At 41.1% G+C, this 25,044-nt stretch overlaps 1 protein-coding gene across 3 annotated transcripts in view; it reads right to left on the bottom strand.

The window, feature by feature from the left end:
- Positions 1-25,044, bottom strand: part of LOC101631156 (E3 ubiquitin-protein ligase HERC2) — a 120,058-nt gene that overhangs the window by 63,097 nt on the left and 31,917 nt on the right. For all 3 annotated transcript variants that reach the window (XM_004693063.2, XM_012732714.1, XM_012732713.1), the window contains exons 15-27: positions 24,321-24,572; positions 21,602-21,795; positions 19,758-19,958; positions 17,039-17,267; positions 16,815-16,939; positions 13,726-13,904; positions 9,443-9,627; positions 8,103-8,258; positions 7,236-7,421; positions 2,914-3,084; positions 2,421-2,524; positions 1,258-1,408; positions 26-240 (exon numbers count right to left, since the gene is read on the bottom strand). In XM_004693063.2, the coding sequence (XP_004693120.1) occupies positions 26-240; positions 1,258-1,408; positions 2,421-2,524; positions 2,914-3,084; positions 7,236-7,421; positions 8,103-8,258; positions 9,443-9,627; positions 13,726-13,904; positions 16,815-16,939; positions 17,039-17,267; positions 19,758-19,958; positions 21,602-21,795; positions 24,321-24,572 (2,348 nt within the window). The remainder of the gene's footprint in view (positions 1-25; positions 241-1,257; positions 1,409-2,420; positions 2,525-2,913; positions 3,085-7,235; positions 7,422-8,102; positions 8,259-9,442; positions 9,628-13,725; positions 13,905-16,814; positions 16,940-17,038; positions 17,268-19,757; positions 19,959-21,601; positions 21,796-24,320; positions 24,573-25,044) is intronic.

The raw sequence follows: 25,044 nt of genomic DNA, 5'->3' as shown, positions 1-25,044 counted from the left end.
GGCAGTGGGGAAAGGCATCCCCCACCTTCACATTGTGATCCTGGATGTTGTTATCTGCAATGGCCTGCAGGAATGCCTGGGACTGGTCCCCCAGGGCCCGTCTGTGGGAGCAGAGTCGGGACTTGCTGGCCGGCGTCCCCCCAGGTGAACTACAGTGGTCCTCGTCTTTCTCTTCATTGTAGCTGTAGTGGATCTGGCTGGTCTGCAGGCCTCCGGAGAAGATGGAAGACTGAAGCCACTCTAGAAAGTGCATGGACAAAGATTGAAAAGAACCACAGAAATAAATACTGAGAAAAAGCTATAGAACTAAATACTCAATCTGGGAGAAATGCAGTATCACTCATATGAGAGAGTTACATGTAACATACTGATACATATTGACTCATCATTCCTGTTTCTTTAGGAAAACAGGTTCAGACTTTCTGGTTACTCAACAGGGAAAGCAGTGTTGAGGGATCATGTACACAAGTAGTCCCTCCACTCCATTTCAGTTGGGAAAACTTTATGCTACGAGGTACTACAAGAGGTACAAGAGCGTGACCAAAAGCCCTCCATTCTCAGAGGCGAGTAAAGGGTTCACTTCTACTACAGAAGCAGAGACTGAGCTGGGATCTGAACACAGACAGCGGCTGAGTGTCCAGGCAGAACAGCACATGTGAAGGCCACATCTGTCCACACCATTAATCGAGTAGTTAAGAGTAAGGGACTACTAAAGACACAGTCTACACTCTTTAGTAAGACATGGGTCCTTGGAGGCTGGAGATCCTATGGACTGTACAGGAGACCTGTTTATCAGACGAGGCCACAACACTCTTTGTATCATTATAACTGCTATGGTAACTGGAGTAAAAATCACTAAAAAGGAATCAATTTTACAGGGCAGTACAGACTTCTCGGAAATGACCTGTATTATGAAAATATTCCTCCAACATTCAAGCAGTCAAATCTGGGGTTTTCTTTACTAGAAATTTCAATTCTAGAGCAGTCGGTAGCACCTTGAAGCTGGCCACAGCTGCTTCAGTGTGAGTTTGATCCCCTGCCCTGGAGGTGACCACATGGGGCGGCAGACCTCTCCTGACTCGCCAGCTGCTTTCCTCAGCTGTGTACTTTGTCGGTCTGCCTGTTCTGCTCCCCACTCTGACTGCAGTGAATCCTCTCACAGGCCTCTGGCCTGTATGTACCCCAGTTCTGTATACATAAACAAATCTTTAAAAAATAAATAACTGGCTAATCTTAGCAGAAAGCAAAAGTCCTTACTGGCACATTCGACCTCAACTGGAGACAGCGGCGTGCTCATCGCTAAGTAGGAGGCATGCAGCCCAAGCAGCAGACCCAGATTCCTCTCTGTGTCTATCAAAGGCGAAGACAGACTTCCCAGGTCCGGTACAGTAACGACTTCTTGGTCAGGCTGGGAAAAACAAGATTCACCGTCAGTCTGAGAAAACAGAGTAACAATAACAACAAACAGACAGCCAGAAGGTGCAATCATAGATCTCCTTCAACAAGATGACTGCTCTGACGACGAGCAGCAGGGGCTCTGGGCACTGGCACCACGCTGGGTAAGAGCGAGTGCAGGCTGACCACACACCCCACGAAGTAGAGAGTGAGTCACCTCTCCTCTAGGGAAAACCCAGAGCCAAGCTATTTAGCTAGAAAATTCCTTAGGGAGTCAAACAGAATTTTCTGAAGGGATTGTACACAATGCTTCAGAAAATATTCTGTGTTGCTACATGCATAAAGAACCCACAAAAATAGGACAAGTATTGTGAATTAGTGAACTAACATGTGGAAGAAATAAATTTCCTCCTCAAAGAGCAAACACATTTAGAAAAAAGTTCAAATGACAATAATCTGGAATTTTGCCAGTCCATTTAGACAATTTACAGTTAATTTTCCTTCATAAAATGCTTTAAGTCTGATTCTTTGTGACACAGAGTAAGTTTTATTACCTCTCAAAAGTCAACCCCAATATATAAACTCCAACATCCATGAACATATCAGAACATATTTCTATTTTCAAAAATTATGCTACTATAGAGCTCTTTCCCCAAAGTACACATCTCAAAATAGCAAGCCATTCCAAATTTCTATATAACCTTCCAGTAAAATTGTAGAACTCAAAGGTTACACCTCTTCGTAGAACAGTGTCTACATTTCTTACACAGTAATAATTTTTAAAATAACTTTCATAACACATCACAAAGCTTCACAAGAACAAATAAAAACTCATTTTACTGAAAAAAAAAATCAGTAAAAGATCATTACCACTCAACGATCCCCCTATCTCCATCCAACTCAAAAATTCCAACCAAGATGTCAATAATTTAGGGTAAAAACCTCTTATTGCAAACAGAGAGGTCTCTGCTGAAATCCTCGCTGGCCTCATGGACTCATTCTCACTTCCACACACTCATCCTTACCTCCAGATACTGGCCAACACAAAAGGCATGCATTGACTCGCGTGTGTCTTCAAACTGCAAAGCAGCTTCCAAAGCAACCACTGGGTCTTCCCCTGCAAACTGAGCTGAAACAAAAAGGATGAAAGCCATATCACTTCAGTACAATGGCCAAAACAGCTAGAGCAGGAATGGCAGGTGGGAGAGATTGGGCGGTGAACTCCAAAGTGAGGGTCACCAAAGTACAAACATCTCTCACCCAGTCCTGGAATGACCAGGCCAAATAAGAGCATGGAACAGATTCCAAGAAGTGTTGGGGGGGGGGGGGTGAGGAGAATGTATTAATGATGAAGAATTTTTCAAATGTGGCTGAATTCACTGACAAAGACCAAAGTCACTGATAGATAAAATTGTGTAGAAAATGGAACAGTAAACTGATCACTGAAAAGCCCAAAATGCCCTAGTTAAAATATGTATGCTGTAACTTTTAACCTTGAGCTGAAAAGTTCAGCCTTACCAAGAATGCTATTTCCTGTTAATGACTGTGTCTGGAAGTCCTTTATGTCATACACTTTCCCATCAATCACAGTCCAGAAGCCTCCATCTTTGTTGTGGTTCTCCAAATCAGCCTTGCGTATAAGTGTCACCTCCTCATTATTTCTACAGTTCTGACCTGTAAAAAATGACTCTGTATATACAGAAACCAAAATCAATGAGTCAATAGATCATAGATAAAGTAAAAGGAAAGAAAAGGAAAAACAGACAAATGCACAATCACAATGGAAGTAACATATTCCCCATAACTAACATCACAAAAGGTCAACAAGGATATATACGATGCTGTTTAAATAAAAAGCAAAACTACTTGAGCAGCATGAACAGCAAATCTGACCATAGGCCAGACAACAGAGCAAATCTGCAAGAAATGAAATTGCAGAGCATGTGCATTTGCTACAGTGCATAAACTAGAAATAGGTAACTATTAAAATTCTCTACATATTTAAGAATTATGAAATAGTTATAAAAAACTCAAATTCCAAGAAAAAATATTATGAAAATCACAAGTGCAGAGAAAAGAGCAATAATGAAAGTACTACTGATGGTGTGTGTGCCATACAGTTAAGTGGACGCTTGAGAGCATTTCCACCTTTAAATGTATATAAGGCGAGGAGAGGAGAAACAGCTGAAGAAATTAACAGGTTAATACACATCAAATAAATAATGCTTTTGAGTTCATAATAATACTCAAAAAGCCCATAAAAAACGGTTAAGTCAGGTAGAGAGGTGAAAGGCATCAGCTAGGATCTTGTCCTACCTGTACACTTTACATGTCACACAAATCCAACAGCTGAGAGCAAGGCTGGTGGGGGACTGTATAAAAGATGCACCACGCATAAACTTCCTGGTGCATCGGAAGAGAAGGTGGGGTCACCCAGAATCCCAGGTCGCTGGGCCCAAGAGACCAAAGCATGGCCTCAGACACACTCTGACTCACCAAAACTGAATCCAAATCTGATCAAGCATCTACATATAACCAAGAGTTAAGTGATAAGAGATGTTAGTCTAAAAGAAAAGAATACAAGCTGCCAGGGTCAGAAAATGTGAACTTCTCTGGAACAAATGCCTGACTTTTTTGAAAAATACACAGTATGACCAAAGAGAAGAGAAAAGGCCAGGACCTATGCGATCATGGGAAAAGACTGAGGTACATGACTTGTTTAGATCCTGGTTCAAAACCACAAATAAGGTGGGCTTTTTATATAATACAGGAAAAATTGAAGATGAATTTCATGACAGATTAAAGAACTAATCCTAATGTTATCCTAATGACACTGTTTTCGTTATAAAAGTAGTATCATTAACAGGTAAAGTGTACTAAAATTTTTTGTTTAAAGACAAAGTTGTTTTAAAATAATTCAGTCAATCAACAAGATAAAAAGTGTAGTATAGGAAGGTTTGGAGGGTGTGAACAGTTGGTAACCTAAGTTCATTATACTATTCGCTCTACTAACCTACATTAGAGAAGTTTCATAATAAACAAATCATATCATTGGAATAGAGTACAGAAACAATCTTCAAATAGATGATCAAAACTACAGTGTAGGCCTACTTCACCCCATTAGAAAGGCTAATACCGACTGAAAGCAGGAAAAAACGTGTTAATGAGGATGTAGAGAAATCAGCATTGCCTCTGGGAAAGTAAAATGGTAGAGCTGCTACAGAAAAAAAAAAAACATGGCAATTTCTCAAAAGGTACGTAAAAAGAGAATTACCCTACAACCCAGCAACTCCATTTTGGGCTTAAAACCCAAAAAAGTAAAAGCAGGAATTGGAACAGACATTTATTTGCACACCTGATTCACAGCAGCATTAGTTACAGCAACCAAAAAGTTGAAATCACCCAAGTGGCCATTAACAGACAAATGGATAAACAAAATATGGTGTGGTATAGAAACACAATGGGATATTAACCAACCTTAAAATGGAAGGAAGTTCTAGCCATGCTACAATGTGAATGGTCAATGAAGACATGCTAAGTGAAATAAGCCAGATACCAAAAGAAAAATACTGAGTGAGTTCACTTATATGACATACCTAGAGTGGTCAAATTCACAGAAACAGGAAGTAGAATGGTGGTTGCCAGAGGCTGAGGGGAGGGGGGAATGGGATGTTAGAGGTTAAAGGGGAAACAGCTTCTGTTGAGGTAAAACAAGCAAGTTCTAAAGATGGAGGACAGTGACAGTTGTACAACAAAGTAAGTGGGCTTAATACAAGAGGGCTATGAACTTTAAAATGGTCAATTTCATGTCACTTATATTTTTCTCCAATAGAAAAAATTTTAAGGATTCCTACTTTATTCCAATCCCACCCACCAAAAAAGCTGTTCACAAAGAAGACCACAAACCAAGATGATTATTAGGCAAAGTCTACCAATCTTGCATACACTCTTCAAAAAAAAAGAGAATATTCTTCAACTGATTCTATGAGACTAACTCCTGCTACCAAAACCTTGAATGTCTGGTACTGTTTTGCACAATCAGATTTTCTCGTGACTGGCTAAACAGAATTTAACAGGGGTCGCTTGCAGGGAAAATGTCCTCTTCTTGATTTATGGCATTTTTCGTTTCAAAAATAGATGGCTGGTTTAGGCTTTGAAAAATTAGTAATTTATGCATTTACAGAAAAAGAGAAGAGACAAATGAATGTTGCCAAGAGAGGCGGGAAAACACTGGATGAAATGTAATGTCCATTCATAAGAAAAAATTCACTGCAATGCAGAAATAGAAGTAAACACCCAGGGACGGGAGACAGACGGGGAAATGGGCGCAGGCGCTTTGTGGAGGGCAAGTGGAACATGCACACATGGGAGAGCAAAAACATAACCCCCAAAATAAAAATTAAAGCTGCAAAACTAAAAGAGTGAACATCCTTAATATTTAGAAGGCCCTACAGAGAACACCCTATACAACAAGCATGTGCCGCACCTGACAGCTGACAGCTGTTCTCAGTTCCTGGGAATTCAACATGGAGGCCTTTGCTAGTCAGCAATGCAGAGGGGCTGAGACCACAGAAACACCTGACTTGGACAGAGAGACGGACCAAGGGCAGCTCCTTTACCCAAAAGGGGCTGACCCCAGGACCCTCTGGCCACAGTGCCTGTGGAGAGCATGGCCCTCTTGGCGCAGATGTGGAACAAAGAACCTGCCCACTCTGGTGGACAAGAAATCAGCACAAGCACCGCAGAAACCCAGGAGACTGGAAAAAATGCATAGCGTCCCAGCTACCAAGAGTCAGGAATGTTTCAGTGACCCCACTGGCTAGGGACACATGCCCAGCTGGTAAAACGACTGAGAAGACGGGCAATGGCCACAGAGTGAGACATGGGAACCTGTCTGCGAAATGACGGGCAGAACTGGGGAGGGTCCTAGCAGACTTCTACTTCTTAACCTGGATGAATGTGTGTGAAAAGTTTTCTCCATGACTGATCAGAGTTGCTTCTGTACTTTTATGTTCATGCTGTATTTTATAATTTAAAAATAAAATGTTTAATGAACAAATTTGAACTGCTGGTGAAATTAAATGTTTAGTAGACACAAACCATAAGCCATGTTCAGCAAGTAAGATAGAAAATAAAAAATGCCCATTTAAGCTCACAAAAGTTAGGTGAAAGCTTAGTGGTATTTAAAAAAAAAAAAAAAAAATCACACTAAGCCCAACAGCCCAGGGATATTTTCCTCAGGACAAGGGTAATTCTTGTTCAAGCTCATGTTACAAAGTTGATGACTGACCCACTTTGAGCTGTCCTATAGAAAGGAAACTTAACAACTTCAACTAATTCTAAATCAGAACCTTGGTCACTTAAAAATTTAAAAACATTAACATTCAAAGCTTCAAGAAGAAAACTTTCATTCCAACTTGTCAGCAGTGCAAATGGTACTAAAGGAAAGCCCTCGGCTGCCTGCACACACTCCCTGGCTCAGTTATGTCAGGTACTGGGCAAGGATTTCACCGAGTCATTCCATGTCAATGTTTGCTCCAAAGTGGGACCCTCTCTACCCACCTCAACCAAACCTTTTGGAGACAACTCCCAGGAAAGGGTGTTCCAGAACTTTCTAAGATAATCTATTTCAGGATATAACAACCAATTCTAACAGAAAAATCTTCCTCGAGTGTAACCCAAGTCTTTACTGATTTATCTTTTTTTTTTCTACTACCATTAGTGAAAACAGCAGAAGACTGTCTTCCCTTGTAAAGAACACACAAAAAAAAGACTAAGTTATACTTTAACATATATATGTAACTTTCCTCAATGGAAGTCCTTAAGTTAAGTTGCCATACCCATGATGCCAGGCCAGGCTAACTCTTCATGGTCGTCCCTTTCCTTCCCTGGCGCCAGGTGATTAAAGCGATCCAGATGTTCAAGCAGGCCGCCCAGCAGAGGGACAGCGCCAGCCTCCTGCATGAGACCAGCATTTTTACTGAGCAAAAGCACTATAGAAACGACCAGTTCTGGAAGAAGAACACCTACATTTAAAAAGAAGAGAAAGAAGGATTAAGATTTAATAAAAGCATCTATCCTGCAGAACCAATTTATAAAATTACTCTATTTAAATTCTGATAAATCGCCAACAAAATATCATTGTCCTTTAACATATTTCTACAAGGTTATTTTTTGGTTCATTTTGAAAGCTAGAGCTGCTAAAGGTATCAAACGGAATACTTTCACTTGTGATCCTTTTCAAAAATATTGTTCAACACAGAACAGTAACTGAAGACTTTTACTGGAAAACTGCCTGCCACTAATGTTACTACTAAGAAAAAATGCACTCAATAATAATGTTCTGCTATCACAGAATTAACTTTTAAAAACATTAAGCAATATTATCATTTTTTTCAAGGTCCTGAAAGGGCAATCGAATTTCTCTGCTATGAGACTGTCAGATTGCATGATGAAGTATCGACCTCATTACTGAAGTATTAATAATGGTGGAAGATTCTCAACTGCTAATTGTAGGTATAGTGATATGAATCCCATACCAGGTGACTTAACAGAACTGTCAGTAACTAAAAACACAAAAAAAGGAACAACAGGACTAGAAAATCCATGGGATAACGGCATACAGACTGATCAGGAAATGACACATTTTAACTTTTACCCATCTTGGAAATAAACACATATCCCCATGCAGGAAACAAGAGCGGTACCAGTGAAGTCGCCTTCCACAATGCAGGCCACCTCTGCGAAGTGGCGCCAGCTGGTGGAGGCGATGCTGGCGGCCACAGGCAGTATATCTCCAATGTGTGTGCACAGCAGGGCCGTGTACTTCTTGAGCAGGGAGCCGACACCCATCAACTCAGGACCTTGGAGAAGGATTTAGAAAATTTCATTTGCACTGTTCAAATTTTACTTTGGACTTCGGAGGCAGAGTAGAAGCAAAAAAATTCTTTTTTCTTTTATTTTATAAATTGTTCTACTATTCCACTCTCATCTTTACACTTTTACCTGTAATAAATGTCTTAAATAGTGGTCTCTAACCACTATGGCCTTGGTCTTTTCATATCACATCACTTGAGGCACAGTGAATCTGGTCAGGTTGGTTTTTACACATTCTACCATACAGTACCTAAAAACTCTGAGCATATAAATACTAAGGTCAGAATCTACGGAGTTTTTTAAGCTCCACGTACAATACACAAATGCTTTCTAAGCTCATGCCTAAACATTTGTAAATTACTCCCAATAAACAAGCTATACACTTTTCAGTCTCACAAAATCATCAACTTTTCTTTTAACGCGTTTTTAATAGCTTTTCAGTCCTGTGGCCTTATGTCTTTGAAAGAGTTACCTCTTTCAGACCGTAGTTCAACCGTAGTTCTGAACCTGAAATTTTCCACCCTCTTCCAATATCTAATTTTTTTCATAAAGGAGCCAAGTTATTGTATAACACATGAACTCTAAAAATATTAACAGAAGTGGCAGGCCTCTGCATCCTCGGCAGATAAAGCCACCACCACTGGAAAAGCCTCCATCAACACGGCATCGACCCGTGCTGGCCACCTGCATGTCGCCCTATGTTAATCCTCACAGCCACCCTCAGGTGCTACCCCAGTCCTGGAGTAAGCCATTTACACAGCCCTCAGGACATTTAGCCCCATGTCCAGCAGTTAATACATCAGTATAACTGAGGCCCAACCTGGCTTCCCAGGAAGACACACTCTGTCACGCTTTCATTCCCACATTACAACAGTCTCCAATGGCCCATAACTAACACATGGCACAGATGGGATAAACCTTCTGTACAACAAAAATGGACATACAGGATGCTACTTCTCATGTCTGAAGAGTATAAATACTTAAGACAATGAAATAAATTTAAAATATTGGCATTGATATATTTGATTTAAAAAAAAAAAATAGTGGAAGCAAAATGAGGTCCTCCACAATCAGTGCATAAAATAGTATAGACAGGCAGAACAGGAATGTCAAAAAACCTAAATAAGAAAGTAGTAGATACGCATTAAGACATACATTTTAAGTGACTTACTAGAAGTATCTGCAGTCTGACCAAAACTTTCTCCTGGATAAAGTTTACTGATAAGTAAGCGCTGAAAACGCAGCAACAAATCCAAGGAAGCAGATCTTTCACGACTGTGTTGCTCATAGTCCAGACACGATGAGATCTGACGCGCAACATCTTTCAATCTGGCTACTGTCTGAGAAGCAATGTTTCTACGCGGGGGAGAGGATTGCAAAATTAAATGAATTATGTCTATTAAAAAATCCTGACACACTAAAATCAGAAGAAGATCATCCACTAGCTGCCTTCAGACTGGCCCCCCACAAACATCTGTCTGGTGTGTCTGCAGTAAGCACAGCCTCCACTGAAGCAGAGCCAAGGAGCCCAGAAGGCCCCAACGACACAACGATGCCCTTTCATCTTACAAATGTGTCCCTGAGAGCTGTGTGCAGTGGTCCAAAATAACAGAATGGGACAAACCTGTGGAAAGGAAAACTGGGTCATTTTTTCCCCCTAAATCTGCATTTCAAATATAAATGTGACATTACCTTGAGGACAAGATTTACGCCACTGCTGCACCAGCCTTACAAGTCTGCCTGTAGCACCTACTGCAGGATGGCACGCGGATGGCCCACGTGGGGTGCCCAGGGCTCAGAGCGTCCAGGAAGGAAGGGCAATGCGGGAACAAACCCATCAAGTCAGGTAACAGGCCCCAGGAGCACCAAAGAGAAGAGCAGAGACTCCCACCCCAACTCTGGGCCCTAACTGGAGCCATGAACCACCACTAAGGGGAGAAATATAAGAAAACTGACTCTGGGAAAGTACAATCAGAAGAACTGTAAATGCTTCTGGCTCCAAGGGCAGAATGCAAGGAGCAGGGATCAAGAGCCAGGAGGACAAGACAAAACGAGGCAGGGGAGTGGGCACTGCAGGAGGTCAAAGTGCCAGACTGCTACAGGGAGCTTCTGCAACACTGAGCCACCACGCCTGAAACAGGACTCAGCCTTCTGTGTCTTGGGTATCTCTGAGGTCACTGAGAAGGCAGACTGAAAGGGAGAGGGAACCCCAGACAAAACGCTGTCCCGGGCCAGTCCAGCCCCTGGTGATAAACCCCTGACCCCGTCACTGAGAACAGAGCAGGAAATGGTCAGTGGAGAGGGGTCAACCAGAGTCTGGCTCCAGGGTTGCTGTCCCAGCAGCTCCGTCACACCAGAGCTGCCCCAGGGAGAGGGCACAGGCCAGCTGGCACCTGGTGCTGGCACCAGTCTGGGATCTCTGCTGCACACCAGGCCACAGGCCTCAGTGACACTTCCTTGAGTCCTAACGCGACAGCAGGTATGTGGAAAGCCTCTAGCAGTGGCCCCTTCCCCATGATTCTTTCTGGAACTAACAGCGTAAGTGATGACGGGAGCAGCAGACATGACTCTAGGGCCCAACACACCCTTAATTCACAAATTATCCAAGAAGCTCAGAAAGAGCAGGAGCACTGGGCTGATGCATGGTGCCACTCACAGGCCACACGAAACCACAGGCGCTCACTGGGCCTCAAACTGACCTCACTTTCTACTGCCACCATCTCCTAACACCTCCACGATGGAGGACACAGGTACAGACTGAGTGGATGCTACATGTGAAGAAATGTACAGCAATAAGATCCAGCAAATGCTTAACTTATTTCCTTAACATAAAATTCAGAACCACAATCAAAATGGGTAATCCTAACAGAGTTCACTAATCTCAAAAATGTCACAGCTCTGTATTTTATGCCAGCTCCTTGCTAGCATAAAACTAATGACTCACTCTCAGATCTGTTTTCTTGCTTACTTTATGGCAAACTGTCATTTCTTCAACCTGTCTACCAAGGATAAAGTACATGAAATGTCTCCAAAATGCCTTTACACTATTTTTCAACAACTGGGGGATCGAACTCGTGCTGCAGTGGCTGCCGGCAGTGGCCCGGTGCTGTGCTTTAACCCCGTGCAGCACCAGGGAGACCCCTCTAAAACAATACATCTTTGTTAGGAACCTTCTGTGCAGGCAACTCTTCCTTGAGGGCTGGAGGAACCAAACCCCGCGCTCGGTAAAGCTGACGCTCCGGAAACGGAGCTGCTGCCAGGATGGCCCAGAGCACGGCCACAGACACGCCGCCAGGAGCCGTGGGAGCGGTGGTACGTGTGCTCCAGTCACGCGCACAGAAGTAAAAAAATGTATTTACCTCAACATATTGACAATACCATCACTTCAACATGATCCCAGTAAGTAGGAAGAGTCTGCCTGATAATGCCACAAACAGGTACTGAATTTGGGTTTATGCTTTTCAGCTACATCTGAAGGTGAAGATCTTTCAAATATTTCCTATCACTTTCTTCCACATCTGGTCTTCAAAAGCCATGGTGCATGTTATACCTACAGCATATCTCAATCTAGATAACTAAATTTTTATTGGAAATTCTTATCTGCACTGAGCTCATAAAATGCAGTTCAGAAGGCAAATTCATATAGCCAAGTTACTCCCAACATCTTTCCAAGTTCTCTAATCGCTAAAACTAAATAGCTAAGTTTTTCTATATGAATCTTAATTAACAAAAAATATACAAACCAAAAAAAAAAAAAAATCAGTGTCTCAACTGCACTGGCCAGACTTCTGCTGTTCACCAGCAAACACAGGGTGACTGAGGAGACGGTACCGGCCTAGTCCGTTAAGACACACAGGACACCCCACACCAAAGAGCAGTCTAAGCAAAGGCAGGAGCAAGAGCCGACCCCCCGCGAGCACAGGAGCCCCAGGGGCAAGAACAGGGACCCTGCACTCTCTCTCACCAGGGACACCCAGGGTTTCCACACAGCCTCCTCAGTGAAGGAGAACTGCTCCAGAACTCACTTCCTAAGACACCGGACACTATAAAACAGCACTTTTAATGACAAAGCACTCAGCATCCCTTTTCTGTCACTCTAACTTCAGCTAACTCTGCGACATGAGCACTGCTCCTGGTCTTGTTTAGTTACCAAACTTAGCAAAGCTTCACCTTTCAGCCTGTATATATATAGGAGAGCAGTCACAACAGAAATTTTCTAGGGAGAAATCCCAAGCTGTTTCCACTAACAGAGACTACACTGAACTAATTCCCTTCATTTCAATTTGTTAAGTAGAGGATTAAAATGTATGAAATGTTGATTAAAAGGAAAAATCATTATTAGGCTAGGGGGAAAAATAGGAAAAGGGCTTTTAATTTGCATTTCTTAAAATCTATGTTAAGGAGTTAGCTCTTTTAATAGTTCACTGTGTGTCCACTAAATTCTGGAATTTCCAGCCTGTCACACCACAGGGCCTTCACACTGGATTCAGCTCCCTAAGCCAAGTTTCCAGATCTCCACTTTCTCTAAGTGTGGAAAAACCAGGTACCAAGTTTATATACAGCTGAGTTTTGTTAAAAAGAGGGCAACAGTGTCCTCCCTGGTGGCACAGGGGTCAAAGGCACACTGTTATCAAACTACCTCTAGCCACTGCAGTACAAGTTCCATTCCTGGCCAGGGAGCTGACCCACATGGCGCAGCAGCCTTTCTCCTGCCTCACCTCTGCAGTATATTTCAGCAGATCCGCCTATTCTGCTCCCTACTCTGTCACTGATGAATCCTCCCACCCCCACATCCTACACCTCTGGCCTACACCCCAGCTCTTGTATGCATAAATAAATAAATCTTTTTAAAAAGGGAAGACAACAGTTTGCTGATGTCCAAAAACTGCCCTTCAGAAATCACCTTGCTTATTCCACTCTGTCTGACTGGCACTCACTCACCAGCGGGCCTTTCTCAGCAGCTTCTGCCCACTTCAGCCCAGGCAAGGTTAGCTGTTTGTATTCTGAGTCTTCTTTCTTAATCCTTACTTTTTATTCTTTTATTATTCTAAATTAAAGCTTGTTTAAAATGTGTTGTACAAAGTAATGTATATTAATCTGATATACAGAATGACACAGAATTGCAACTGATTCAAAAAACTAACCTTACCACGATGATTTTCATTTGCATCTACCTGCCTCCTAATAATGACAAGGATCTCTTCCTGTGTTTACCTCACACACCAATTTCTCTTGTGTGGAAACCTTTAGAATCTCAGCTCTGCCATATATAACCAACTCTTCTCTCATCTATAATCAGAAGTCTGTTCTTTACCTAGAATCTATCTGAAATAAATTTCAGAGTATTTCCTTAACAGCTAAACACATTTTTGAGAGACTAGGTGCTAGATTTTACTATCTAAATACAAAACCAATAATCTTCCGTTAAAGTACAATAAAGCTATCAGTATTTACCTAAGAAGCTGCTGTATAAGCTGAACCAGAGGCAAACACTGTTTTCCAGAAGATTCATAGATCCCTGTATTAATAAGGTCTTTATCCAGTGGAGTCCTACTTCTATGAAATGTGGAGGCATTCGCTTCCTGTTCATCAATTTCTTTTTCCTTCTGTGCTTCTTTTTTCGCTTCAATATCCTGTAATTCATAAAACAGAGACTGGTTACCAGTTATCTTAGCAGTAGTTATGAAGGCACCCTGGGCTGAGCCCTGATCCTTGTTGTAGTCTGATCTCTGTCACATATCTGGTGACAATGGTCCAGACCCACCTGTCAGCAATCCCCGCCCTTATATTAATCAGTTTCTAAACTCAATCATCCTACAGTCCCATGTCCAGGCTGACAGTCTCTGTGAAGTACTTAAAATCTTCACCCCTGTTCCTGGCTCATACAAAAAGCTGACATAATCTGCCCCATCACACAGAAGCTATCTGCCTTGTAAACATGAAGCAACAATCTATAGAACAGAAAAACTTTCCCAAATCACATATCTGATAAGAGACCTATGTCCAGAATGTGAAAAAATTCTTCCAGTTCAACAATTTAAAATAACCAATATAATTTAAATACTGGCAAAGGATCTGAATGGACAAGTCTCCAATGAAATCACACAAAAGGCCAATAAGCACATTAAAAGACATGCTGTCGGGAACAAAAAACAGCATGTCAACTTAAGAAAACAATCTCACTGCTCCTCAGAACATTCAACATAGTTACCATAAACCTCAACAACTCCATTCCAAAAAGATATATTCACACAAAACCCAGGAGATACTCAGAGAGTTTTAGTCACAATAAAACAACAGTGGAACCACCCAAAAGTCCATTAGCTGATGAATGTGCCATATCTATACAAGAGTATGTTGTTCAGACACTGGAAAAACTAAAGTTCAATGTGGATGCTACAACCTAGATCAACTTAATAAACACCAATAAAAACCAGACTCAAGTCACCGAGTGTATGACTCCATCTCTATGAAATGTTTAGAACAGAGAACTCTGGAGATGAAGAGCTGTAAAGCCTGGGAGGAGTGGGAGACAGGGAGTGACTGTGAGGGGCATGGATTTCTTTTTGGAGTTAGATTGTGGAGTGATGGCTACACAACTATGCGAATATACAAAAAACACTGAACTATATATACATTTTTAAAGAGGCAAGTTTATAGTATTAAATTAGATTGCCATAAAGCTATTATTTAGGAAGACAAAAAAATGGAGGTATCTTTTCCAAATCAAATGTAATCAATATCCCAGAAGACTAACTATGAAACAAGCATTGTTCTAGTAACCAAATTTATTGAGAAAAAGCAGACTTCATTCCTCTGGGCCTAATTTTTTTTTTTTTTTTGCTGACAAAGGGCCTAATTTTTTTAAAGACAAAATGTAAAATAGTCTAACTACAGTCCTCCTCCATCCCAAGGAGTAGATGTAGAGAGCAAGGTCCCAACTCCTTGGTAGCAGTGGGATTCCTCTACCCACTCCAGGAATAAGACAGCAACAGGGATCAGAAAATTTTAAACTCTCAGGCTTTCGACCCAGAAATTTCATTTCTAGAATGTTTTTCCCAATAATCAGTCTTACAGTCAGTGACTTATGCAACTACAAGAGTGTAATTTAAAATAATAGCAAGAATATCTGAACCCTAAGTGGTAATAACAGTAGATTATCAAAAAATAAAAGTGATCCTCTTCCCGTATGACACAATTTCCCTAAGCGACAGAACGAAAGGACAGACACAGCAGCAGAATATTCAAGACTGAACACGGCAGCCTGTGAGTAAAGATGCAAATCGACAGATGACTGCGAGCGACCCTGGCGCCATAATCAGTATCATTAGCAAACACCTGCATTTTCAAATGTCTAGAACACTATAGATGAAAAAAATTAACTATGATTATTCTAAAGGTTTTGCTGTTGTTGTTTTTGTGACTTTCTACAGCTTTGAACACTTTTGTTTTAAAATAAAATAGGCTTTTAGCTATTTTTTTCGGCAGCCTATTTATGAGATCATAATCCATATGTCTTTCTATCCTCCATCCCCCACAACCAGGCTCTCTCCAGCAGGAAGCACAGATTTTGTAAGTTAACAGCTTCTAAAAATACTGCTTGGGTAATGTCAACATTCCGGTGTGGTCTACTGCTAATGGAGGGAGCTATGCGATGGAGCCCTGCAGGCCTGGAAGAGAAAGAGGGGCTTGGAGTCAGCAAATGCACTGGTCCTAAAAGCTTAGCAAATACCTAAATTCCTGTGGTAATTAGGTCCTTTCTATAAAATGGAATTTTAAAACACATTCCCCACAAGATGGCTGACAACATTGAAAGAGAAAAATGGAAGTATATATGGCACAGACCCTGGGCTACAGCAGGGACATGGAGCGTAGCAGCAGCCACTAACATTATCACATATTAATTTTTCCTTATGTTTTTTATTTAGCCATGGTAGTTAAGAATGTTTTTAAAGACATATTTTTAATTAACTGATTTATCTTTAACTGAAAAAATATCCAGATACCTGTCAGGTACCACCATGGTGCACCCACCACCAATACCCCTGTCGTCCACCGCCGAGATACCTGCTTCTTCTCTCTCCATTCTTTCCCCTCCCTGCTCAAAGACAACTGTTGATGTGCTTAGTTCATCTAATTTTATCAGTATGTAAAAACAACCATCGTCACACTAAAGCAAGAAAAGAAGCTATGCAAGGCCAACAAGCAAGTGCAAAGGAAAACTGACACCACACCGAGAATAGCTCAAGACCGAAGGTGTGACCACTGAAAGTAAAGGTGAGGTCGCAGCAAGAATCACGTGACTGGGACGCTGGCAAATTCACTGAAACAGATGGGCTCATTCTGTCATTCTTATTACGTCAGTGACTTTCTCAAAAATAATCAAAGATGTATGTTACAGTAGTGCTCGAGTGTTACCAAGTTTTCGCTTTTCAGTAATGTTGGGACAGGTATCTCCTCGCACGTGTGCACGGTGATTCGCTCCAGCTTACCTCCAACTCAATCCCCTCCATCAGCTCACACGCACACACCCAGGGCCATACCTGGATTTCTGCAGTAATGGCTGCGTTTAAAGCTGACTCCAAGCCTCCATCAGCCATCAGGCTGCCCACCAGAAGATCGATCATGAACCGACGACCTGGACTGATGTTCACTTCATTTCCTGAAACTGGAAAAAGGACAAGATTTTTGCCAATTGAATGCAAGCACTAGGCCCTCCCAGCACACTCCTGCACCCCACCCCGCCCCGCCCCTAGCCCAAGCCCACCTGCACAGGGCAGGAGAGCAGAGAGTGCCCGAGCCCGCTCCTCTGCAGTGGGCAGCAACACGGACCAGCCACTCTGCAGCACCGCCTGGGCAGCCACCTGCACAGTGCCCAGCACACCCGCACTGCTGGCCAAGGCCACCACCGTCTGCTTCAGGCTGTTGAGGAGGACGCTGCCCAGACCTAAACCAAGGAATTCTGGGTCAACCTGGTGACTAATGGCAGCATGCAACTGAAAGGAGAAAAACAATTTTCACTTAGAAGCCCTAAAAATGAGTGGATTTTTAAATCATTAAAGACTGAATGAAACGCAATTTGAGATATTACTTAAATAAGAAAGGAAAATGTTTCGGTACATGCACTTCTTTACACTGAACCACAAAAACTTTAGCAACAGTAGTTGAGAATCCATCTTAAGGTACATTATAAGAAGAATTTTTAACCCAACAATAAATAAATATATAGAAAAGCTAAAGATCAGCAAAAGTTAAAAAATGTGGAAACAGCCAGCTCCACCCCAGCCCAGTCAGGGTACCTGACAAAGAACTAATGGGTGTGACATAACAGAGTTGTCAGGAGAGCACATACCCAAACGAAGAACACACAAGGCAATGCCTCAGAGGCCGACACAGAACTCACACAGATAAGCGTGGCGGGAGCCAGCAGCTCTGAGCTCAGACCAGACCAGCATCTTGTGACTTGAGACTCACACCCACACCCACTGAGCTGGGAGCCGCTCAGTCAACTTCCGATCCACCTCCTGGACAAACAGTGACCCACTCCCACTCAGGCTTTGCCCACAAAATCTGAAAGCCAGCCTGCCATAGGATCAGATGTGAAATCAAACATATCCAACCATCTAGGTAGATCTCTCACCCGTCAAGAAAGGCCCACCAAAGCCTACCTACAGCTTGAGAAGTCAAGGAACCTGGGAGAGAAAAATACAAAACTGTCCTTTAGTGATAGTGCCCGGATATCTCACTCAGGGATATTGCCACAGAGACATGCCCTGGCAAATACTACCTGATGGTGGCTTGGTAATCAGAAAGCATAAGCCACACCAGATCCCCACCAGGGAGAATCTCAAACAAAGCAAAAGTGAAACAGGCCCAAGAGATGGCAGTAACCAAAAAATGCATGAAATCCATTCAATAAGTAATTGTTCTGAAAGAACAAGGAACAAAATGCAGACGTGAGATGAACAAAAATAAAAGCCTTCAAAAAGACCCAAATATAGATAAATTCTAAAACCAAGAAAATAATTACAGGAATAAAACCTCAGACCAGTGTGAAGACCCAGGACCCCAGGTCCCACCCAGAATTTCTCTATGCCCCACAGCTGAGGGTCCCACCTCACAGAGGGTTGCCACAGGAGTTTAGTGAGTTAAACTAAAGTAGTGTTCCTGTTAGCATCTGTTAAAAATATGGACAACTCAACAATAGAGTATATTCATCTAAAGGGAGAATTTGTGAAGCAAAAAGAGCACTGAGCAGACCTCCCAGAAGGCTGAAGAGAAACCTAAAGAAATGAGCATTAAAAAGATAAAGATTTGGACCTCCCTGGTAGCACCAGGGGTTAAGTCTCAATACTATGAAGCTATCGACAACCACCGCAGCACGAATTCAATCCTCAACCAAGGAGCTAACCTTCATGATGCAGCAGACCTCTCCTGTTGCACTCGCTGCTCACCTCAGCGGTGTATTCAGTCAATCTGCCTGTTCTGTTCCCTGTGTCTGAATCTCGTACCTCCCTCCCCACACCTCTGACCTATATCCCAGCTCTTGTATGCATTACTAAATAAATCTTAAAAAAAATAAAAAATTCAGAGATTTTTTAATGTCAAAGAAGCTGTGATACTTGGGAGATAAAATGAGGAAGTTCAGCATATCTATAGCAGGACCCTTAGAGAAGTGTCAAAGAGGGGAGGAAGGGAGCAGCTTAAAAAGGAGGTAAACCAAAAGAGTTTTCAAAACTTAACAGATATGTAATCTCACATCAAATACTACAGCCTCAGGTTATACATACTAAAATAAATCTTTACAGACATAATGTCGTAAAATTACAACATAAAGAAAGAATATGAAAGGTTACCAAAGAAAAAGACAAATTAGCTACAAAGATAACAACCACTGCACTAAAACAAGACCTCACATCAGCAACAAAAAGGTCAGCAGACAGTACACTGTATTCACAGAGCTGATAAACAGCTTTCAGTTTTTATGACTCAAGATACTGACCAAGAAAACCCAGTGAAGGAGAAAAACAGGAGGCATAAGCTATAGTGACAAAGCAAACTGGCTTCCAAAAGACTACATTTCCAAGTCCAGCCTCTTAAAAAGTGATAATGATAATATTAACTTGAGGTAAGTGAAAAAATATACTAAGACAAGAAATATTTTTGTCCCATTTCTATTTTGACCGCTAACCTCAACCTTCCCCTGGCTGTCGACACAGAGCCCTGGAGGGAGCCACGCTTACAGTCAGGTTTTCCCGGTCCGGAGGAAGACTGGCCGGCGCACCAGCAGGCCTCTCACCTACCTCCCTTTCCTAACCGCCTGTTACCTTGCCCACTGGTTCCTCCATTCACAACCGTAAATTCAGTATATGTAATGTAATTCAGTAATGTAGACACGTAAACATTCTATTTCAGTATGTGTAAACATTACTACTTAAACTTAAGACAGTTACAAAAGGGAGGAGAAGAAGGGACATTATTAATACCTGAAGTCGCAGCAGATTCAGGGTTGCCACGGCCATGCACTCTTTCTCTTGGGGTGGCGGCCAGTCGGCAGTGCCGTCCATTCCCTCACTCACTTGCCGCAACAGGAGGTCCAGTTGCTCAAAAGTCATTGAACAGATGTCCACCACAAAAGGGACCCGGAGGCCGATGGACCACTCAGAACACGATGACCACGCAAAGCTCTGCAGAAGCAACATAAGGAAATGAACTACACACTCAGTGCTGATCTAAATGTTCACAGGAAGAGTTCACTGTTACAAATGACAAAAAAGACATAAATTATTATTTATTCATCCTTTCAATAGTCCCAAATACTTACCTGTCTGGTTCACAGGATTTTTTTTAATGTAATTAACCAGAAATGAGTAACAGAAAGATAGCAAAACAAATTCCAAGCACTTAAAAATTAAAAAACATATTTAATAATCCATCATTCAAGAGAAATTAGAAAATATTTTCAACACAAGTGAAAATATATCAAAATTTGTAGGTGCAGTTAAAGTACTGCTTAGAGAAACATTTATAGCATCAAGTAACTTTTACACCAAAAAAAAAAAAACCAACAACAACAAACTCATATCAATAATATAAGCTTCTACCTAAAGAAACATAAAAAAAAAAAACCAGTAAAGTGAGCAAGTGCAGAGAGAAGTATTATAAAACTCAAGCAGAAACCATGTAAATTAAAGCAAAAAATAAGGGGGAAATTAATAAAATTAAAGCTAGCTTCTTAAAAAGATCAACAAAATAGATAAGCTTCTACCATAAAAGACACAAATTACTATTATCAGTATGGCAGAAAAGTGTTCACTGCAAACAGTTCAAAAGGATAGTAAGAAAATACTAAAAAATATGAAGGAAAGCCATATACAAAACCTGGGAAACTCAGATATGAGGAAAGAATTCCCCAGTCCCACAAGCCAGGGAAACCTATCCAGAAAGAAATACTCTGAATCACCCCGAAGCTATTAAAGAACTTGAGTTTGTATTTTAAAACCTTTTGACAAAGCAATATCCAAGTTCAGGTGAATTCACATAAAAATACTTAATAAAGAAATAACACTCGTTCTATGAGGTTCCTTCTAACAACAGGAGGGAGAAACTTATCCCAACACTCGCTATGCGCTCAGTTTCATACTGATTTTAAAAATCAAACAAAATAGTGTCAGAACAGAAATAGTATGTCTGATAAGCATGAGCAGAAAACTCCTCAACAATGTATTACTAAATTCAGCGATGTACACAACAATAATACCCCATGTGCAAGTCAGGTTTACCCTCAGATTGCAAGATTTGGTAACTATTTCAAAGCTAATCTACGTAGTCCACTATAAAAGGAAAACTATATGTTTACCTCACTTGAGAACAGCAGCAACTGTAAAAGTTGATCATTTAGTCAAGATAATAAAAATTTCCCAAGTAGGAATTAAAGGCAATTCCTTTAATCTGCTAATAAGGTAACTGCAAAGAAAAAAACCCTTTAACTAACATCACAGTTAATGGTGAGAGTGAATGCTTCCCCTTATGATCAGGAACAGTGCAAGGGTGTCCACTCTCACCACTCACTCAACGTCATACTGGATGTTCTGGTTAGTGCAGTAAGGCAAGGAAAAGAAATAAAAGGCACTCATATTAGAGGGGAAGCAATGAAACTGTCTTCAAAAATAACTGTTTCCCAATAAAACCGCAAGGAAGCTGCTAGAACTAGTAAGGCAAGAAAGAGCTAGAGACAGCACTCAGAAATCAATGTTAGTTTTACATACTAATAAAAAATGATGGGAAACCAAATTCTACAATGTATCAAATCAAGCTCTATACGCAGTACCTGGGCAGGTCCACAAGCGATGCCAACTATGTGTTTGGTATCCAGTCCTGGCAGGGCAGTGGGCTCTGGCTTGGTCACACGCAAGGTGTCAAAGTGCTGGCACTGGTCATTGCTGCCCCAGCTGTGGACCTCACTGTCCTCAGTGAGAGCCAGGCAGTGTGTGGAGCCTGCAGCCACATCGATCACCTTCTTTCCTAGGAGGAAAGAGTGAGGCAGACACAGTTTCGCACCTATCACCTGTGCCAATGCATGTATTTACATCTTGCCAGTCAGGTAGGTCAGGAAGCCTTTAACTTCAACTCAAAGAGTAATGTGCTCCTTGAATATCGTGTACAATTCATCTGGTTCAGGTATGCTATTAAAAACCCTGTTTTATGTTTTACCAACTACAATTTTGAAGGCCTACAATCTGCAATAAGTTAATACAAAAGATTGTTAATTTTCCTTCTTCCTTATTCAGATCTCCATGCAAAAAAAAAAGGCAAGTATATTTTTAATTAACTTTTAGGTCAAATTCTCCTATTCTGAGGTAACCATGCAAGGTATATACATCTTAATTAAGATGACGTTTTTAAAGAAGTTTTAGTTCATAGACAAAGAGAAGGTATAGATCTCCATATACCCTGTACCCTAACACACGCATAGCCTCCTCATTATCAGTTGTTCATTTTTTTTACATATGGATATTCAGTTGTTCAACACTATTTGGTGAAAAGACCATCTGTTCTCCACTGTGTAGCCTCTGTTTCTTTATAAACCTCATTTGACTGTGTGGGAGTCTATTTCTGGATTCTCTATTCTATTTCACTCATCTATTTCTATTCTTTTCTTATTATCACACAGTCTTGGTTACTGTAGCTTTAGAGTCTTAGAGTTGAATAGAGTGGGTCCTTCAACTTCTTCTTCAACACTGTGTTAGCTTTTCTGGGTGTTTAGCCGCTGGATATAAATTTCAGAATCAGTTTGCTGATATCCATAAAAGAGAACTGCACTGAATCTACAGCTCAAGTTGGGGAGAAATGACACCTTGAAAATAGTGGTCTCCCTACTGACATGGATATTATCTCTCAGTGATTTAGTCCTTTAATTTCATTCATCAATTCTATAGATACCCTTAAATACAGAATTTTACATTTTTATTAGCTTTACACATAGTATTCTATTTCTTTGAATGCAAATGTGAACCAAAACAACTGCATCAACAATTACTTAACTATTCTTTTAGCAAGTTATTTTCCTCAGCTAATGAATTCAGTGGCAGAAGCTTAACTAAATAAAGGAGATATAAATAAAAAGGCAAATGACACTCCAGTACAGCTCTATAACATACAGTAAATTATACAACTTACTTCAGAAGCTTAGAAAATAAAGACCATAGGAGGACACAAAATTTCTAGTCATCAAAGTATTCACAAGCTTTAAGAAAAAATGATGAGGAACGGATCTGACAAATGCCACTCACATGTGCGACTTCCAAACTCCCTTAACAAAAGAAAAGTCCAGTATAAACAAATAAGAATCCAGGGCAAGGAACCAATGAACTTGAGCCACCATGCCAAATGCAGCCCAAAATCTGTCTGTGTAAATAAAGTTATACAGGAACAAAGCCAGGCCTATTTGTTTACAAACTGTCTGTTTGTGGCACTTTCAAGATATAACAATAGAACCGAGTAGACGGGATAAGGTATGGCCCATAAACCTCAAATACTTATAATCTGGCCCTTGAAGAAAAAGTCGGGTCACTGTTCAGATAAAGTGCCTGACACACCTCTCCCCAACCTCATCCATACTTCGAATATTAGTAAAACTGACTGAATTTTTTTTTTTAATAATTTTTTTTTTTATTAAAAAGTTTATTTTTACATCATTTTTCACATTTTTTTTTTCATCTCAATTGTAATCCCCACGGGTTTCCCATCACCAAATCACCCCTGTGCCACCACCATAGTCCCGTGCATTTCCCTCCCTTCCCCCCCCCCCCGTTTTTGATCCCATTCCCCACTCCACCCCCACAGAATGTCTCTGGTATATGGTTGTTCATTATTTTTGTTATTTTCTCGCCTGGTCCATTATACTCCTGCTATGAGTGAAACCATCCGGTATTTTTCTTTCTCTTTCTGGCTTATCTCACTCAGCATGATCTTTTCCAGCTCCATCCAAGTTGCTGCAAAAGACATGTGTTTCTCTTTTTTGGTTGCTGAGTAATATTCCATTGTATATATGTACCACATCTTTCTAATCCAGTCATCTACTTTTGGGCATTTGGGCTGCTTCCATGTTTTTCCAATTGTAAATAAAGCAGCAATAAACATGGGGGTACAAGTATCTTTTTCAATCAGTGTTTTTGTGTCTTTTGGGTAGATACCTAGGAGTGGGATTGCTGGGTCATAGGGAAGCTCCATGTTTAGCAGTTTGAGGAACCTCCAAACAGTTTTCCATAGTGGTTGTACTATAAACTGACTGAATTTTAAGTAAAAGTTAGTGACAATAATTCTAAGCCATTCTTAATACAGTCAAACAACTTTCCAATTATTATCTACACCTAACAAGATGGGAGTAAGTTTCTCACAATGATCTATCCACAGAATGTCAGCTAAAATAGAAATAAATAAGACTTTTTATAAACCTAGGGGGGAAAAAAAAAAGACCTGCAAAGTACTTTGGAAAAGGTACTAAAGAAACTGTGTCACAGGATTTTAAGTTCACATGTTGCACTCACCTTGCAAGCCTTCCAAGAGCTTGGGGTAACGAACATGCTCCTCTGTCCCATGCCCAAGTCTCTGGTTGTCACCCTTTCCCCATGAATAAACTTGGCCGTCCTTTGTCAAAGCGATAGAAAACTGACTTCCACATCGAACTTTGACCACATCCAAGTCTTGAAGCTTTTCAATCAGCTTTGGTGTTTTGCAGCCATCACTACCACCTCTTCCCAGTTTCCCATAGTCACCATCTCCCCAAGACCACACTTGACCTAAAAATTACATACATATTTAAGCAAAACTAACTGTACATCTTAATGAATGGAACTTTTAATAGGAAGCAGGGTGGCTGAAGGTTAGTAAACATTACATTAACAGCTAGAAACATTTTAAAACATCGATTATCCTATTTTAACTCTGATTTTTAGTTAAAAAAATAAAATGACACAGGGCCTCTCTGGTGGTGCAAAAGTTAAAGTCTAAGCACTATCAAGCTATCACAGCCACGCCAGCAACTGCAGCCTGAGTTCAATCCCCGGCCAGGGAGCTGACCCACAAGCTCAGCAGACCGCTCCCGTCTCCCCCACTGCTCCCCTCAACAGTGTATTTTAGTAGATCCACCTGTTCTGCTCCCCTCTCTGTGTCTGATGAATCCTCTTAGCCCCTGCACCTTTGGCCCACACCCAGTTCATGTATGCGTAAATAAAAAGAAAATCTTTTTTAAAAAAAGTAAATGACAGGGGC

Source organism: Condylura cristata, unplaced genomic scaffold (genome assembly GCF_000260355.1).
Source record: "Condylura cristata isolate star-nosed mole 26May11 unplaced genomic scaffold, ConCri1.0 scaffold00035, whole genome shotgun sequence".
Classification (NCBI taxonomy): domain Eukaryota; kingdom Metazoa; phylum Chordata; class Mammalia; order Eulipotyphla; family Talpidae; genus Condylura; species Condylura cristata.
This window is presented reverse-complemented; position numbering and strand designations above follow the sequence as displayed.